At 31.6% G+C, this 19,957-nt stretch overlaps 1 protein-coding gene across 1 annotated transcript in view; it reads right to left on the bottom strand.

Moving 5' to 3' along the window:
• LOC124080732 (TBC1 domain family member 5) overlaps nt 1-19,957 on the bottom strand; it is a gene marked incomplete at its 3' end in the record, with an annotated part of 424,799 nt that overhangs the window by 145,490 nt on the left and 259,352 nt on the right. The window contains 4 exon segments of the mRNA XM_046426732.2: nt 1,545-1,612; nt 2,707-2,781; nt 2,875-2,964; nt 4,414-4,522. Coding sequence (XP_046282688.2) covers nt 1,545-1,612; nt 2,707-2,781; nt 2,875-2,964; nt 4,414-4,522 — 342 coding nt within the window.

The following is a 19,957-nucleotide window of genomic DNA, read 5'->3' as shown; positions in this document are numbered from 1 at the left end:
CATTTTGAGGCCTGTTTTATTGCCACTGATCATACAAATTCTTGATTCATTAAGAAATTCCTTTGTTTTATTCAAATATTAATATAATGCCTCGTGTGTCAATACAAGGGTGCTCTAATTCCTAGAGAAATCAAGCACTGCTACCTAACACCTTTGACAGTAATTTCACTATACAAATGGGTGATTCCCAAGTTAACTTCACAACACAAACTCATCAAAATGACCCCATATTTCTCATCCTGCACCCCACAGTTAGATATGGTTTTGATGAATTCTGAATCCATGATTCCTCCATTTTAAAATGAAATTATTTTAATTTTAAAATAGAAACTTTTGTCCTTTCAATATGTAGTATAACTTAAAGGCAGTCCATGTCATCTGGTTATTCAGTGTTTGGGATCAGGAAAAAGATGAATCTTAGAAAGCCAGAGAGAATTTGACATTATAATAGATTTAGTGGGAGTTTAACTAGTAGTGGAGTACACAGGCAAAACTGCAGAAGGACTTAGAGGAAGCCATTAGAGATACTTATAGCTCTTCACATACCTGGCTGATCCCAAATACCAATGATTTTATTTGGGAACACATATATAAATTACTGCTGTTACTACATGTACCAGTTGAGCATCCTTAATTCAAAAATCCAAAATCCAAATTGTTTCAAGATCCAAATTTTTTGGATAACAATATGATGCTCAAGAAATTTCAGATTTTGGAGAATGCTGGATTTTCAATTTTCAGATGAGTGGTGGTCAATTAGTACATGCTATGCAAATATTTACTTCAAACCTGAAAAAAATCAGAAATCTGAAACTCTGTTGGTCTCAAGCATTTCAGATAAGGGATACTCAACCTGTACTCATGAATCTACAGAAGTCTTATGATTAAAAGACTATCCCCATTTTACAGAAAATGAAACTGAGGGGAAATATGTTGAAAATAATCTGCCTACAATTGTATAGCAAAGATAGCTAGAACTCACCCTAGGGTCCAAATCACAAATTCCATGTACTTCCCACCACATGACTAAGAAAGACAAGGTCTAATATATAATAGTTGTGAACATTTATTATGTAGTAAACAAGAAATTGCTCTTTCACATTGTAAATACTAAGTAGATTAAGAGGCTTGCAAACCTCAATAGCTTCAAGAGAAAGAGAAGTAAAATAGATAAGAATAGTGGTCATTTAAAAAGCAACTTGGTAAGAAAGGGATTTGAATGTGTAACGCAAAAGGCAAATAATACCAATATAAATTACTACATAATATAACCATATTAAAATAATTTAACCAGTTGTATCAATTACCAACAATTCATTTGAAGTCATGTAAATCTGAAAAAAAATTATAATTTTAAGATCAATGTTAGAAACATATTTTTTAAAAAGTAACATAGGGAATAATCCCTATTAAAATTTGATCAAAGGCTTTGCTTTTCATTCAAGTAAAATACTGCATTCAATTTTGGCTCCTCTATGGATTTACATTTTGCTAAAACTGGTAATACCAATTTGAATTATTGAAAGTAATATAGTTTTACGTACGTTCTTCTGACATCTTGTTCAATCATTGATCGTAGTTCTTTGTCTTGGAAAAATTTATTCCAAAGACTCTGAAATAAGGAGAACAACCTAATTAAAATAATCCCATACTTTTGCTTGACTTCTATGACTTGAATTTAATAATTTAAGTGATTAAATTTTTTCTTATCCAAATTCTTATTTCAGGTTTCTCAGATAGAAAACCTGGGATTGGGGTAATTTTTATTAAAATCTAGTTCAATCTCAAAAACACACCCTTATCCTAACATCAATTTTTCCAGTCTGATATTATTTTACATGTTTTAAAAATTCTTTATTTCTATAAATTGAATGATAATTTTCACTGCTGTACACTATCCTACTACTCTCCCTATAAATAATAATAAAGTACTTGGATTAGAGCAATATCCATAGGCCAACTGGTCCCAACTTGTACCTGACCTGAATTTCCAATGCACTGAGAGAGATATGCAATGTTTTCTACAAAGCCTGGTTTTATAATCTAATAGGTGTTTATCAAGGTTTAAAATGTGAACTTAGAGAAAATTTTAAAAATATATTATGGTGTAATACCAAAGACTAACTACATATATCAGGAAAAACAAATGCTAACATTATGTAGTGAATGGGAATTTTTTTTTCTATTCTTACCTAACTAGACAGAAATGAGAGCAGCAATACTTGAAGAAGTTATAAACTGTCTTTAAAATAATGATCATTCTTGGTCTTCACTGGAATACTAGAGGTCAGCCTGATTCCTTTTCCTGGTCTTTTGAAAACTTCTTCAGAGATTTACTACAAAGAGATACTTCCTCCTTCCTGGAAGTTAGTCCTGCTAAGTGGACACTTCTCTGTATAGGAAGGCAGACTTTCCTAGCCTCTCCACTCCCATCTTGATAGAACAGTCCAGTTCTTAAGCATATGCTCTTCTATTTTATCCTTCTTATAGACTGCTGGGACTTCTCTATAGTGCCATTCCACTGAAGTAAATCACGAACTTCCTCTAATATTTTATGTATATACCATAGAATTATTTCCACCAGATTTTAGATAGTACAGTATGTGGAGTAAAGAAAATGCTTGTCATGAAATACACTGTTATCATGGTGACTTTTAAACTTTAATGGGTAAAAATAGTTGAGATATAAATAAAGGAGAACTTTACCCCTTCATCCTGTGAAAGGGGATTGTTGATCATCAAATCTTGTTGGCCAACAGCCTTCCTTGGGTTTGTGATATGCTGGTAAAGAATGAAAACACACAGAAAGATCAGAGGCTACTGGACTTTATAAATAAAAGACAATTACATTAGTTACATTTACTATTTACTTACTACTTCTTTAATGTTGCTGTACCATGCTCTTAACTCTTTAACTCTACTTATCCATTGACTTTTATCTTGAGGAATAACACAAAGAAACAGCTGTCAAGGGAAAAAAAAATTGTAAGAATCATAAATACAATGTGAAACCAGGCCAAAAGAATACCTGCAAATCAAAATCGATATCCCATTCATGCTATTTTATATTCATATCATTACTTTAATTTCCAGTAATTTATATTTGTGGATATTTAAGAAACATATAGTTAGTTAGAAATTTAAAAATTGAGTAATCAAAAGCAAAAGTAAGATCTCAGAAGCTGCACCATAAAATAGAATCAAGCCTCCCTCCAGATTCATATTAAAAATGAAAAAAAATTCCTCAACAATTCCCATTCTATATTCTAATCTTATATGAAATAGCAGGGAGATATTACAAGGTACAAGTTCTGATTAGTAATTTTTAGATTTAAGGTTTTATTTTAAAGCAAAGCAGATAAAGGACAGAGAAGAACAGTAAGAATAATCTGAGAAAGGAGAATATTGTCTAAGAAGCAAACTCATTCAAAGCAAAAATGTAATTTACAATTGGCAATCGGCTTATGAAAATAAGCATTCTTAAAAAGACAAATTTGATTTAATTTAGTTTAATGCAACATTAAAATAAATCTAGACTTAGGTTTATTTTTAGCAGATGAAGGATACTAAAAGTTAAACAACAGGGAATGGGGGTGGGGCACAAATATTTGTATACAAATATTCTAGCAGCAGGTCTCCTGCCTTTACTGCCTTCATCTAACAGAAGAAAAATGTATTTTAATTATTAAATCTAAATTATTAAATCTAAAGCTGTCTAATATATCATGTGTTTCTTACTGTCTTTGCTTGCACAGACTCATTATGCTCAATATAGGCAGATAACCCTAAAAACTTTTGATAAAAATCACATTTAGGTCACATCTAAACCTAAATTAATTCATTTTGGAGAACAAAAAGAAATACTTTTTCAAAGCAATTAAAAAGATAAGTAGTAATCATAACTAACAGTTTTGGTAACCAATGACCTTTCCACTGAAGGAGAATGACCCAATTACCTTCCAATTCTCCTTGCTGCCCTTCAGTTTGTGTTTTTAGCAAAAGAAACAGGAAAAATCTTTTCCATCTGTTTATGAAGGAAGAAGGGAGGGTAACCAAATGAGGGTGCTTGATACAACACAAACAGGAAGATTATCCACCTCCCCCACTTCTGCCCAGCTTCAAAAATTTCTACAAAAGCCTCTAAGCAATACAAAGGTGTTGCTCTGAAATTTGTACCATACAGACAGATGAAAAGATAGTCGTTTTGAATGATTCCCTTAAAATTATTCAGGACTAACATGGTTCAAGCTTACTAGTAAATGTCCTATGAAAAATAAACACGGATGGCCAAAAAACTGAAGTGAAGTTCCTTGGAAAAATTCAGCGATCCTCTGCATGGGTAATCTTCCAGGGCATCAGGTACTGTGTTGATATATTGCAACCACAAACTGTAAATAAATATTTTCTTCTTACCTTCCAGCAAATACTGCGGAACCTGCTGCTTCTCAGCTGCCCATTAATCCCTTTCTGCCTTATTGTTGCCAAGTAATTGTTGTTTACAAATAGTTCTTCCCATTCTTTCCTATATGAAAGAAAGCAAAGCATGGGAATCCTTTTGTTACAATTCTTCTGCTTCAAGAGGAGTGCTACAGAAAAATAATTTTAAATAAGTCTAAGAAATGCAACTTTTAAAATGTATATATTTAGTTTCTGTTTCTGAAAGCATGGCTGTCTTTTTGGACACAGTTCTTCTGTAGATTTAATGAATATGTAGATAGCTATAATTATGCCAGTTACTGAAATTCATAATGTCTATGGAGGCTATTCCATTCCATCTAAAATGTTGGTAGTGCAATTCAGTGACTAAACAAGAAAAAAAAAAGAATATTAATAACAATACATGACTGCTTGAGCCATTGACACATGTATCTACTCTGAAAATAGACTTTAAAAAAAGGTATTGTTGATTACACTGGCTTCTCACATGAAATATCTATTTGAATAAACTGCTTTCTCCTTAATGTTAAGCTGGGCATTTAAGTATAATAGAAGACTACTTTCTTTAACTGTTGGTGGTATTTACTATTGAAATCTCTGCAACTTCTTTCTACATGATCGGTTTTAAAATTTTAACAGGTGCAGGCAAATTTGAAGAAAACATCAAAAAATTAAAAAGCCTCACTGTAAAAACTGTTAAAGGCAAGCTTGAGTACCTTGCAGTACCTATGGCTGAGTAGATAAACAACTGAAATATGCCTCCCAGGCATGCAGACACCAGGGGCCTAACACCTGTGCCTCATTAATATACAAGTAAATCTGCTCTACTGGGAAACAATTGGAAATTAATTGTCCCAAACCATTTACTGAGTTTGAATAAAGGAATTAGACCTATATTTCCAGCATCTTGCACCAAACTAAACAATAAGAATCATTTGTCAACAGTTGAGGCTACTGAGATCAGTTTCATGAAATTACTCTTGAATTCCATGATGCCACAATAAAATTAACTTATAATTTAAAATTTATTATCAAAGCTGAAACCCTGGGGGCAATCTCTTAAGAGAGATTTCCTAAAAAGAAAGTCACTAAAACTCTGTCACTGTCAGTGTTGTTTATGTGCACAGTTGTCACTGACTAGATCCTCCTCCTTTTGAGAAAGGATGGCCTTGCATACTATGCTGACCACCATGAGCTCAACTACCTGTACAACCAGAGTTCAAAAATATGACCACAAGCCAGACACACCTTCTCCACAAAGTTCCACAAGAATGATCAAAAACAATACCACATTCCCTACTGCCATCAAAACATCCAGCCTGTAGAACAGATCCCATTACACCATTTCTTCTTCCAATAGAGGCTTGTAGCTAATTATGCCAAATGGTGCATAAGCTCTAATACAATGCTAGAAGAAAGGCATCTCTATCCCCATTCCAAAAAAATGTCTTTTCTCACTCTATTAATATGAAAAAATATATATTAATTTGCATTCGTGTTATTAGTGAAACTGAAACATTTTCAAACTTTTGGGTCATCTGGTTTCTTATTTATTAAAACTTTGCCCACGATAAGCAGAATAGGATAGTAATTTAGAGCATGGGCATGAGAATCACAATCCTAGAATGGAAAAGCCAGCCATGTAGTCAGAAAGAGTAAACTATTTAGTATCTACTTATTGTCAGCTCACATAAAAAATTTACTTAACCTCATTGTGTCTTAGTTTTCTTTATCAATGAAATAATAATAGCATCCCCCTCAAAGAATTATTATGAAGATTAAAAGAACACATGAAACACCCTCAGAAGCGTACATAGTACACATCATTTTAAAAAATTGTTAGTAATAATTATAATATTGATTTTATTTTAGATGCTTTATTGTTGATCCAAGACAGAAGCTTTTCATACATGTAAGACATTATCAGGCATATATATTTTAACCCAGTTGGCTTGATTTTCAACACAATAAGGCTTTTTAATTTATATAAAATTTAGATCTAAAATTGCTTTTTCTTGTTGATTGGTCCAGTTGTTTTCTGAATTCTTGATCACTCACAGATCAAAAAACTATTTACTGAATTCTGTTTTTTTTTTTTTAAAAAAACTTTAACCCATTTATATTAGCTATGATATTTTAAATATTTTCTATAATTTCATATATATATATATATACACACACACACACACATACATACACACCCACATCTCCTATTATTAAAGTTTGTTTTTTTAATCCAGTTTTTACTTTTATTCAAAATGAGATAAGCAACAAGTAACTAAGAACATTAGAGGAGTACATTTCAGAAACCTTATGCTTGTGTGAGTAGTTTGTGCTTTCTTAAAACAAAACCACCACAGATCTCAAATGTGTTCTGAACCTAAAAGGAACTAGGCACTTCCATGGCCTGAAAACACCAATAATTCCAAGTAAGAGAAAGAAATATAAAGCAATGACTCTTCCAGCTTCTTTTAAAATCAGCTTCTATTCACAGGTACCAAGAAATTGTAAAAGTACAGGCACAGCTGGTCGCTAGATTTATTGCCATCTTGTCAAATGAAACAGGCTTTTAAGGTCATGTTACATATTACTTACGTAATGAAATATAATTATTTGTTAGCTTAGACGTGCAAAAAATTGTACGAAGAGTCACACAAAGTACATTACTAGTAAATGAAAGAAGAAATATCTTTAGACTTAAAAATTAAAACTCAAGATATAAAAATAATTGTAGCACCACAGGTGATGAAATTCTACTCCCAAGAATTAAGTTATGAGAGATTAGAAAGACTCAAAGTATTGAAAGGTGCTTCAAGGGGAGCTGGATCAAAATGAAACTTTTTTACAATCAGAAATATGAATGATGGGTTTGCTCCTAAACCTGGAGGAAAACAATGGGAAAAGAACAGGGAATAGTGAAGATTTGGTGGCAGAATTTTTCAGTTTAATTAGCAAAAATAAAGGAAACATAGTTGCTACACTTTGTCTTATACTATATATATATATATATATATATATATATATATATATATATATATATATATATATATATATATATATATCTGACAATGATGTCATTAAAATACTAAAAAGTCAACTTATGATATATTTTGGGTAAACCACTTCTAACCACTACAATAACCCTCGTAGAGTTTTGTTTTTACTTCTTTTTGAATGAAGAAACTAAGGCTCATAAAAATTAAATTACTCTCAAGACAAAAAAAAAAAATGAGATTTTTTTAAAGCACCCCAAAACGACCTCTTGGCAGTAAGTTGGGGTAGAAATGTTTTCTTCCCCCCCATTTTAAGTTTTTGAATATTAAGTCTGAGGGCAAAAGATAAGTTTTCAACTGCTGGACTGAGAAGATAAGTCAATAACTGCTACAGTGAGCAGTTAAAAACATACACTTAGTGTGCAAAAGCCTAAGTGATTAGACCTTTAAGGCCTTTAAGGACTCCTTTTTAAAAGCAACACTAGTGCCATCTGGTGGCAATTACTCTTGCATGCAGGCACTGTGTCCCTGACAACAATCAGCATTTAATCAAGGAGGGGCAGGGATGGGTAAATTTTATTTCTCATGTCAGGGTCAACAGATTAGTAGTTCAGAAGCACTGTGTTGAGAAGTTCTTTGAGCCTATGCTTGTGCTCCTCAGGAAGAAAAATGTTACGACTGAAAAACAGCCATGAGTGTAGCAATCATTCTCAAAAATGAAATCAACTTTTGCAGCGGCAATTGATGCTTTCCCTCTGAAATAATTTATTTAGGCATTTAAACCTCTTGCAATATGGACTTTTTTTTAAAAAAAAGTAAATCAATTTTAATATGCACTGAATAAATACAGCTGATGATTATAAGAGATATTTCCAATTATATATTTTAATGTAGTATTTTCCCAAAATTTGCACATAAAATTAATAAGAAACTAGTTAGTACTTTCTAAGTTTATTTGTTTAAATAGTTTTTAACCTAAATGATGCATAAATTATAAAACTATGTACTAATTTAGGTCTAGAAAACTTAATTATTGTCCCACATGTTGATACACTATACAAAATTACATTCTATACTTTGATAATTTCTATCCTATTTCTAGACATCATTAGATAGAGAATAACAACTCTATGTGGGTAACTTAAGAAACCAAACAACTACAATAATGGTAAAGAGTTTAGAGACTAAACATAATTTAGGAATGAAGGTCTCCAGTACTTGGTGAAGGAGAGCTATTTTGGCTTCTGATAATGAATTTGCTGGTTGAACAAGGATGATCACTAAGAGGAAGCCCAAGTCACAGAGTGTAGAAGGAAAAAAGGAGGAGAGGAAACATGCTTCGCTCCATACTTCTGAGAGGTATGGAGAGAGGGCATTTGGCAGAAGGATCCCTCAGAGATATAGATTACAAGATTTGCCAGCCAACCCTGACCTCCTTACTGAGATGTGAATAGAGAAATGAGAGAATAACAAGCAGTAGTGGCCAGGGCAAGATGCAAATTACTATTTACAAGCAGGATTAGAACACAATTAAATGTGTAGAATATGTGAAGCTGAGGAAACAAAAGGTAAAACAGCTAAACTTGATACAAAAAGGTTTATACAATTGTAATTGTAACCCTAAAATACATGCCGATATTTCAAGAATTGCCACAAGAATTTTGATCACATTTGTTTTATCAAATGCAAAGGAATAAGAGACAGACTTTTAGAATATTTCCAATCTATATAGAAATATATTAGTGAAACATTTCCATCTGTGAAAGGACTGTACCTTAATTCCAGTATTCCATCTGATATCATTTTAAAGCTAGGATTATGAAAATACTATTCAAATGGAACAAGGAACACCTAGCTTAAAATCAATGAAAATATGAGCAGTGTAAATTAGGTATGTCAGCATCAGACTGTAAAGTGTGGCACTAGATATGGATAAGCTACAACATTAGGACTGCAGGTGCCAAGATCAACCAGATAAACACTGATGTTATCTATAATTACCTCATTTTTAGCTTAAATCACAGGTAATGAGGGAACTCAGAGTCTCTAAAAGGCAATTAGAAACTGTACTGGCTTTTTTGCTTCCTGTATCAGGAATTTTTAAAAACTTACTTTTATTTAAAGCTTTTTTTCCTCTTCATAAAGAAACATAGGGCATATCACTTATACATATATAAGTACATATAAAAACAGAATGCACAATTACCCACAAGCTTAATTTGGATTTCTTCATACATCTAAGTAAAATATGTTCTCACATGGTAAGGCTCCACTGAAACAAAGGCAAAGAACAGTTCACTGCATGGAAGTTTGCTAAAATGGATTTAAGATGATGTTTTCATTTGGGTTTGAATTAGATTTTGAATTGGGAAATCTTGAGCTTCCATCTTAATATCTACACTGCACAAAGAACTTAGTTAGAAACAGCTCAAGATGGTTAGATATAATACTCTCTTAAGAAATATATTATTTTCTTCAAAATACAGTGTTTAAGAGCCTCTAAATTGAAGATCATATAAAACAGGTAAATTCAATCATGCTTTCAGAAAAGGAATCAAGGAAAGCTGTATCATAAGCTTTTTAATTTCATAAAAGCTTCTGAAATTTATAAGATATTAAACGCATAATAAATTCATTATATTATTAATCAAGAATCAGCATTTAGAAATGAGGTGAGAAAAAGATCCTATATCAGAATCTCTCTATGAAATGGTCTGTAGGGAATAATCTTATACCCCCTGGTTTAGTAGTGTTTCTCGTGTAATTAATAAGTAGGGAAAAAATGCCCTTCTTTTGAGACTTCTCCCACCATACCTTCTTTATCTTCTTCCCACTCCCAACCCACATTTACCATGATGTTTGTGACAATTGGAACTGGATTGATACCTAACTTTTAAAACATTATAAGGAATTTGCCACACTATCTGGAATGTAAACAATACAATAAAGAAAACTCTTCAGAATCAAGAACAAATTATTTTCCAGGAATTTTAAAAATAGGCATTTATTTAGTAAAATCTGATATACTAATTAAAACCCAAACCTCTCTCTTCAAGCTCGTTTTCCAAGAGTGAGTTGATTTATAAGGCATTTATAAATAGAAATACGTGTATGTTTGAATAAGTATTTTCTCTTGAAAAGATTAAAATGGATTGTATTTTAGCTGAATCTTTTATTCATTTAACAATCTCTAGAGCAGCAACATCCAGTAGAACTTTATAAGGTGCCAGAAATGTTTTATACCTGATTGATATAGTAAAACAGGAATCATATATAGCTACTAAGTCATTGAAATATGGCTAGCACAAAGAACTACATTTTTTAATTAATTTGTCTAAATTTAAATAGCCTTATGTAGCCAATGATTCCTGTTTGAAATAGCAAAGCTCAAAATATTTTAAGGATATCACTCATACGTGCATTCAGTTGTTAAGGCAATATCTATAAAGATTCAAGGGATGAAATGACACATGCTCATATATGGTATAATTGGGGAATGAAAACAAACATTAAAAATTAATTTATGTGGTTAAATAAGTCAAGGTAAGTCTATAAAAGATGTTGTAACACAGTATATAATTAAATAAATAGTGCTAATAAAAGAACTATTGGATATAAATGAAATACTTGATCTTTCTTGTCTCATTGCCTTTCCTGTGGGTGTTTCTGACACCATCACAACACTCTGCCTTCTGCCTCTTCCACCTCCCTCTTCTCATATATAAACATGTGAAAGTTAGGAAAACAGATCTTTATAAGTGACAGTGTAACTTTTAGTAGTTACTAAAAATGGTCAATGCAGGAAACAACTAGAACTAAGATTCATATCATAAGTCAAATATAACCATTCTCAGTAACACACTGGCTAAAAGAACCAAGAAAGAATAACTTAAAGTGAGGATACATGGGTCAGGCAATAAAATTAAGTTTAGTTTAAAGCCAATGATAAACTTTAAATTTATTTGGATTAATGTACTAGTGGGAACAATTTCATATATACCTCTGGAAAGGTAAGGAAACATCCCTACCCAAATGCTATTAAAAAATCTCTTTGAATTGTAGGTTGATACCTGAAATGCTTGAGAACAGATTTCAGATTCTGGAGGGTTTGTTTTTGTTGCTGCTGCTGTTTTTGATTTTGGACTATTTGTGTAGACTTTACCAGTTGAGTACTTCAACCTGGAAAAAAAAATTCAAAATGCTGCAAAATCGGAAACTTTTTGGTGTGATCACTGCTCCAACAAGTTTCAGATTTTGGAGTATTTCAGACTTTGGGTTTTGGGAATAAAGAACTCAACTTTTTTTTAGAACAAAAAAAGTGACTTATTTTCAAAACCATGCTTAAAAACAATAATACCTCAATTACCTGGTGTGATGAAATGTATGTCACATATGTGATATTGAAAGTACCAAAATATTCCCAAGACTTAAAAGTAACTGTTTTCTACCTGTGGTATACATTTGAAAAATGCAAAGCCATTTCCACTTACATTAAATAACAAACTACATTGTTTTTATAGTTCCCCATTCTATTTTTAGTGACATTTCTCTCATGCCTATTTTGGCCAAGTTATCATATTTAAGGTTATATATCCCTCTTACCATTTGCAGTTTTGCTTTCCATGATTTCAGTAATCCCAGTCCACTATCAGTCTGAAAATGTTAAACTGAAAACTCTGAAAAAAATTCATGTTTTAAATTGTATAACATTATGAGTAAGGTAATGTTGTCTCACGTAATCCTACTCCATTCTGCCCCAGACATGGGTCATCCCTCTGTCCAGCAAATATGCTGAATATGCTGCACACTCATAAGTCATGTAGTAGTTACTTCCGTTATCACACCAAATGTCTTGGTATCAAGATGCTTATGTGCAAGAAACACTTAATTTACCTAATATTAGCCACAAAGCGAAAGAGTAATAAGTTTGGCAATCTGGATATGCCCAGAAGCTATAAAATGCTTCCTTTAATTAAAGGGGTAAAAGGGAAAAAAAATCATATGCTGAGATTGGTCTACAATGAATCTTTAATCTGTGAATTTGTGAAAGAAAAATTAAAAAAATTAAATGCAGGATAGTTTGCTGTGGTATCTCAAACTGAAGAAATTCTGGCCACAATGTGTAATAAGTACTTAGTAAAGATGGAAAAGACATTAAATACAGGGTTCAGTACTATCTGCAGTTTTAGGAATGAATGCAGGGGGAGTCTTAGAAAGTAAAAAAATAAAGAGATCAAGGGGTTCTACTGTACATTAGCTTTGAAAATATTTGTAGATGTAGATGGACACAATATCTTTATTTATTTATTTTTATGTAGAGCTGAGTATTAAACCCAGTGCTCACACATACAAGGTAAGCGCTCCACCACTGAACCACAACTCCAGCCATGTACATTAGCTTTTAAATTGTCATTTCCTCAGACTATCATTAAAAATAAGACAACAAACTCAACTTTGCACTTAAGCCTACTTCAATTTCATAATCTTTTATCTTTTCAATTAAAAGTGTGCTGAGAAATAAGACTAATTAGAATAAAAGAAATGGTAGGATTCTCCTCATACTAAATACTCATAAATGAACTGACCTTTTTGTCATTCTAATATTGCCTTTTCATTTCTAAGTTTCTGATTTTATTCTAGTTGGTTAACACTATTAGAACATGGACCTTTAAGAAACTGATATGTTAATGCATAACCAAAGAACTGGATCTTGTTGTGGTAGAGAGAGTTGCAGGAGATACTAAAATCACTTGATCTATCATGAAAGATTTGTTGCTAGGCACTCTAGAAGTACAGAAGTTTTCATCAAGGAATTGAGGGTATAGAAAGCTAATTTGGATCCCTGCTTTATTTGCCATGTAGGCTATAATACCAATGGAGTAGAATTTTTATTTCTGATTAAAAAAAAAAAAGCATTAACTCCATTTTCTCATTGCCTAAATTATGTTGTTTATAAATCGTCCTGTGTTCAGCATAAACATTCTCCATAGCTGAAATTTATTATTATTTGAAATTTTTACCTATAAGAACCCAAATCTAGTAAAAAAGTCTTTTGGTATTTTATATTTGATATTTTTATCCACAGACACAATAATTCAAATATCCCTAAATGAATGCCACAGAAATTTAATTATATAACCACAGATATCTTTAAATGAACCAAAGAGATGGTCACATGTTACAGGAAATGCTACTATGAAACTGAAAATTAGCACCAAAAGAAAATTCCCATTTTTAGAACAGAACTTTTAATTAAAAGATATTATGGTTAAAAGTAGTGGGACGCCAGATTCCTTTTCTAGGGTACATCAGGAGGCATTGGAGAAAGTATGAGAAAAGGGCTAAAATGAGAATGAGAGAAGAATGTTCTACTATTCCATATTCTTTCTGATGGGTTGAAAGACTTGTCAGTGGAATTAGTTTCTAATCTGAGCACAGTAGAATGGGACACAATCCTTCACACTCTTTTTAAGAATATGTCAACCAGACTAAACCTACTTTACGTCTCTGAATACTACCTCTATAACCATGGAATTAAAATTATAACTATGTTTTCATGATACTAGGTCATCTTTAAAATTTCAGATTTTCTCTCATTCTCACAGGCTATTTTTTATTCCATAGCTGTTTTATTAATTTCCTTCAAACTTCTGGGCATAGCATACTCATCTCAGTTGTATCACTTTCAACTATGTTAGACTCAGCACTAAATTTAACCAAATCTACTCATTCTAATACTGCAAAAGAAACTAAAAGAATGCATTGCTAGAAAGTAGAAAGTGAAGACTGGTTTTGTTCATATTGTTCACCTCCCTGAAAATTCCTGTTCCTTTAGAAGGTCTAGCAACAAATCTTTCTTGTAACTATCATCCACCACCCTACTACCACCCCTTAATTTTAGTTAACCACATTTGGTCTTTCCCAGGTAATTCAAAACTGTGTTCATAGATACTATTCAGTATCTATGTTAATTGTTTCCATGTTTTGCTCCCTTGCTAGATGAAGAGGACAGGATCTAAGTTTTATTCCTCTTTAGGGATCAAAGGTATCCCTTATGGGCCTGTCTGTATGAGGTGCATCCCCATAAAGACTTCCATAATGGTTGAAGATATTTAGCTCTCCTGAATTACAATACCAAAAAAAAATATTTAAAGAAATGTTGAAAAAGTACAATGAAAGCTAGTGATAAAAAAGAGAGGCACAGATACTGAATGGTTCCATTATCATAAAAAAATAACATTATTTCAAGAAGATATATTTATCATTACAATGTGATTTTTTTCCCCCAACTTCTTCAAAGGTGGTGTCATTAGGAAGATAAAAACAAAAGGTAATATTTTCACCTTAGTTTCTGGAAAATCAAAAGTGCTCTCTGAAATTATTCACTTAACTGTAAAGGTGTGGAGCCTCGAACAAATATGGAAATATGAAATAAGAAAATGTGATAATGAAATTGTGAGGTTAAATATTAGAATATATTATATAAAAATTCTTCCTATGTAACGTGTAAGTAACTATAGATAAATATGATTCTTAAAGTATTCATTTATTGTCACTGTAGAAATGTAAAAAGTTTTAAAAACTTTTCTGGGATAAAGGCCAACTTTGTCAAATGAAAGAGTAGATAAAAATATAAAGGAAATTGGAGAAAGAAAGATGAAGAAACACTGTTATCCACTATGTCTCAAATGACTAGGCCAGGTTTCCATATTTTCCATAGGTATGCTCCCTACAATCCTATGTTATAGCTGCTGTTAACAATTTTATAGATGAGGTAATTAGGAACCAGAAAGACTAAATACCTTGCCTAAGCTAATACAGCCAACAAGTGGTAGAGTGTAAGATATATACTTTGATGTCTTATTTACATCTGTGTTCTTTTTCTAAATCAATTCCCCAAATCACAAACTTATTCTTAAGAATTTATAGTTTGTCATATAATTATATAGATTCACAACAAAATATAAACAATACAACAAATTCAGAAAAGAATCAGTAAAGAATCTTAATTCTAGGCCCTCTTTCCTCCTCTTCTACTTACTACTAAGCTATGAAATGATGGAAAAGCAATTAAAAGGACAAGGTCTTAAGAATTTAAGATGATTGGGTGGTGGGGGACAGGGATGGATAATTCAGATTGGTCTCTTTACTATAACTTTCAGCAAAAATAGATTCTAGTGAGCCAATATTTTTGTATGTGAGGGAGAACGTGTGTGTTGTGTGCATGCACATGTGTGCATGTTGCTGGGGATTAAACCCAGGGACTTAGGTGTGCTAGGAAGTCTGGATTCTTAAAAACAACAAGATCAGCAAAAATATATCATTCTAGGAGTATTAATAGGAATTTTCTGAATTTAAAATTTTTAATTCAAAGTACGCCTTTGCTCTGTTATTTTTCCTTTAATATTTATAACCATTTCTCCATTTTTATTTTAATGATACATTACTTCTTACATACAAATATAAAAGGTATTAACTAAAAATAAATGCTCTGAAGGTACTGATTACATGTAAACGAGGGACAGAAAAATCTTTGTAATAAACCTTTTCACCTATTTTTAAAATGATTTAAAGAAAACTATTTTATGATTTAGTGATCAAAGAATGTTCAAATGAATTAATATATCCTTGTTCAGGAAAAGATTTAACTTTTAGATGCAAAAGCTAAACCTACTTGTAAGTTTTAAAACACTTTTCCCAACGTAAAACACCCTTTGATTGAGCTACAGAATACACCATATTCTTCAACAAATGTCCTTTTGGAATACAAAATATAGCACCTCTTTAGAAGAAAGATTGAAGAAGTATGTATATTTTCGAAAAAAAAAAAAAAAACAAGTAGGCAAGTCTTCAAAAAATTTTAATTGCCAAAGTCACACCACTGTCCGAGTTGTAGGATTTATTAACTAAAAAGACACACATTAGTATTTCTGCAGTTGTTTTTACATACAACTTACTTTTAATTCAACACCATGATTCCTTACTAAATTCTTATAATCTTTAGCTTAGTGGCTATGACTTGTAATTGAACCATCATCAGTTTTGATTATTCTGTGTGTATCTTGAAGTCAACTTTGCATTTACAATTTATTATCTGAAAGTCTTCCAATTGTCAAAATACAGTAGTACATTTTCCTTACAGGATAGTTTGAAAAAATACACACATACATAGTACCATGTGAAATTAAATTGAGAAAAATAGAGTAAACCAGATGATTTCTTACTGTATATATAAGAATCTAGAAAATCAAAAGTATAATGTACTAATTTATTTTAAAATAAGCCACAATGATTTTCATTCTATCATAGGCTGTTTATACAATGCCAAGATGATGTGTGAAAATTAAGCAATATTTTGAGTTCCCAAGCAAATGCCAAATAACTGGTCTGAGTTTTCTATAAATTGACTAGTAAGCCAAATTTACCATGAATTTTTTGACTAAAAACACAATCTAATTCTTATCAATAAATAAAGCAAAAAATGAAGATATTTTCTATATTGGGAATCATGACATTATATCTGGGAAAAAAGCACTACATAGATTTCCTATGAACTTCTGTAAAAAGTTATAATTTGATCAAAAAGATTAAGAAACAGTAATAAAAGTTTAAAAATGTTCACCTTCAATTTATTTCATAGGTCACTGTTATAACATCTAATAAGATAATTAAAAACATGCAAGCAGCTGGTACTACAGCTAAACAGATTAATGTAATAGTCTGCAGTCGTATGTGCTGGCAAGGGGCTTGCCTCTTTTGGCGAGAGGAAGGTCAGCTGCCCTTGGGAGGAGGAGGGGTGGAAGAGAAAGAATATTCCTTCTACCATATAGCCCTGTGCTGGATGGATTCATTAAGTTAAATGGCCACTGCAAACCAGTAATCAGAAAACTGCTTCTCTTCTTTCACACCCAGCAAGCCAGACTCTCCACTTTATTGGTTAAGTAAGAAATAAAGAAAGCCTATAGTCTGATCATAAACATTAACATTGGTCTTTTAAAAGCACAAGATATCATTCATAAAACCAATGTCTTCTCAATTCTTACAAATTTTCCACTTTATCATCATCTGCAAATTAGTTGGAGGCATAAATCAGATTTTTAACCAAAACGTTTAAAACAAGATCAGCTCTAACACTCAAACACCATAAGATAATCATACTGGTTTAGGAGTTAAATACAGCTGTACCCAACCTATCTGACTCAATAAGGTAAAACCATGAGAAGATACAAATCTAAAGTAAAGCCTCCTAGCCTATTTAAAAAAACAAATAAAAAAACACAATTTCTATGAACTTTAGGCACATAAAGCTATAGTTAGAACCCACTGATTTTAAATTTCAAAACTTATTTGTTAATAAAGTTCTAGATATCCATCTTTGAATTCATTAGTAAAATATCTTCCCTTCACCTTTACTAGGTGTACAAATACACTGCAGGAAGGTAATGAAGAATATTGTGCCTGGCACAGAGCCTCAAGTTAAGCTGATTCACAAGCTTTAAGCTCCTTTTCTGCTAAAAGACAAGTTATTTTCCTGTAAGAATTCTTTTCTCTCCTCCTTTTGCTGTTTCTATATTAGAGCACTATAAAACTTGCTACAAAACCAAAAGGTTAATGATGATGACAGTGATGATGATGACACTGACTAGAACATAAAAGCAACTAATATTTATTCAGCATTTACCATGTGACATTATCCTATTAAATTCCTTATATCAACTGAATTTTATTATCCTCACTTCAAAGGATTTCAACCAAAACATTCTGTACAGATATTTTTAAAAACAAATACCCTGAGACTATGACCCCTCAAAACTTGACAATGTAATACTACAAGAACACAAATGATAGGAAAAACAGACTTAAGTGACCAATAAGACAAAGTTAATAAAACATCAGTGCATGTTATAAAAGGGTGTAAATAGTGAGGCAATGTAATGTACACATGAGTCCCAAATATTACTACTATGGCTTTGCATTTCGATTTTCAAAAACCTTTGTTTTACACATTTTACCTCAGTCTTTAAAACAGTTATGCAAACTAAGGCAGGTTAGAAATTATATTGCCTCTTTTATGGATGAGACTAAAGCTAGTAGTATTTATCCTAGACACAAGTATACATATCCTGAGTGAGCTGGTGCTAGTATAAAAGTCCAAGTTGTTTATAAAGGAAGGTTATGATTCTGAGGTAGGTTAAATAATACAAAGGTAGACTGTTACACCAAAGCATGTTTCAGGGCTGTAAAATATGTTTTTCTGGTAACCTATTTCTAGATAGTTTGAAGAACTACAATGATATCAGAAAAATAATTTTCATTTACAAAGTAAATTTGACAATTCTGATACTATTTTAATATGATTCAGAAACTATTTTGAGGTTTTGTCAGTTAACCTTACAATGAAAATATACCCCAGAGCTGTGCTTCTAAGAATTGTACATTTAACCCAAATGTCAAATTCACAAGTAAGCTTATTAAACAGTTATTGCCTACTGACTAGAAAAATATTCATTTCATACCTTATATACTATAATGCCATCTAATAGCAGCACTGGCCTATTGACTATTAAAAGCCCATTTTTACATACTGTACTACCAAAGCTTTTATCTTGCCATTTTAATTACAATAATACATTAATATCATGGCATTACAAGTGACAGGCATTGATTAAAAATATTTAGTTAACAGCATTATCATTTATTGTTCCAAGTTGCACTAAGAGTTCATTTTCAAAATAAAGTTAACATTCAATAATACTAAAATACAGTAATCCCCAAGCTACTCGAGGACAAAAGGAACTATAAGATAATGCTATATCTTCACATTAAAACTTTACCATTATGTTATGTCCATTATTTAATGTGATTAAACTACAAATGTAATTGTAGAACATAAATAGCCAAAAAATGTATAACATGTTGAGAAGTCTTCCTTCCTTTAAAATATTTACTTTCCCCCCTTTGTTTTTACTGTATTTACACGTAATAATATTACCATAGTATGTATTCTCATATTCACATTCCCCAGTTACATGCCAAATCATTAATACTTGCTTAACTATTTTTTTATATTTAGCTTTCTTGGTGGTAATTGTGAATATTTGTGACATATTAAGAGAGTGGAATCTACCTATTATTTCATATGTCAATTTTCAAACTACAAGAAAGATTGGGAGAATTGCAATAGTTTTAAGGTAGGATGAGTACAGTGAAAATATAATGACAACATATGAGTTTTACTGCTGTGATAATACCCTTCTAGAACACCATGGGAACATAGCTTTATCTAGTATCACTGACACTTAAATGACTGATTATTTGTACAGACCCCAATTGGCATAAAATAAAGATGTCAAGTGTTTCAATTATCATCTCATTTCTAGAATTCATAAACAAATTGTAAGAACTTTTCATTCACTATATTATTATTAAATGCCTACTATGTAATAAGGCTCTTTTCTAAATGTTAAAAGCCTGCCTGGAATCTTAAGAAACAAATGACATGGTTCCAATTAAGGAAACATAATATG

Source organism: Marmota monax, unplaced genomic scaffold (assembly GCF_021218885.2).
Source record: "Marmota monax isolate L192 unplaced genomic scaffold, Marmota_monax_Labrador192_F-V1.1 WCK01_AAM20220418_F8-fsc00452, whole genome shotgun sequence".
Taxonomy (NCBI): domain Eukaryota; kingdom Metazoa; phylum Chordata; class Mammalia; order Rodentia; family Sciuridae; genus Marmota; species Marmota monax.
Note: the sequence above shows the minus strand (reverse complement) of the source record. Positions and strands in the feature narration are given on the sequence as shown.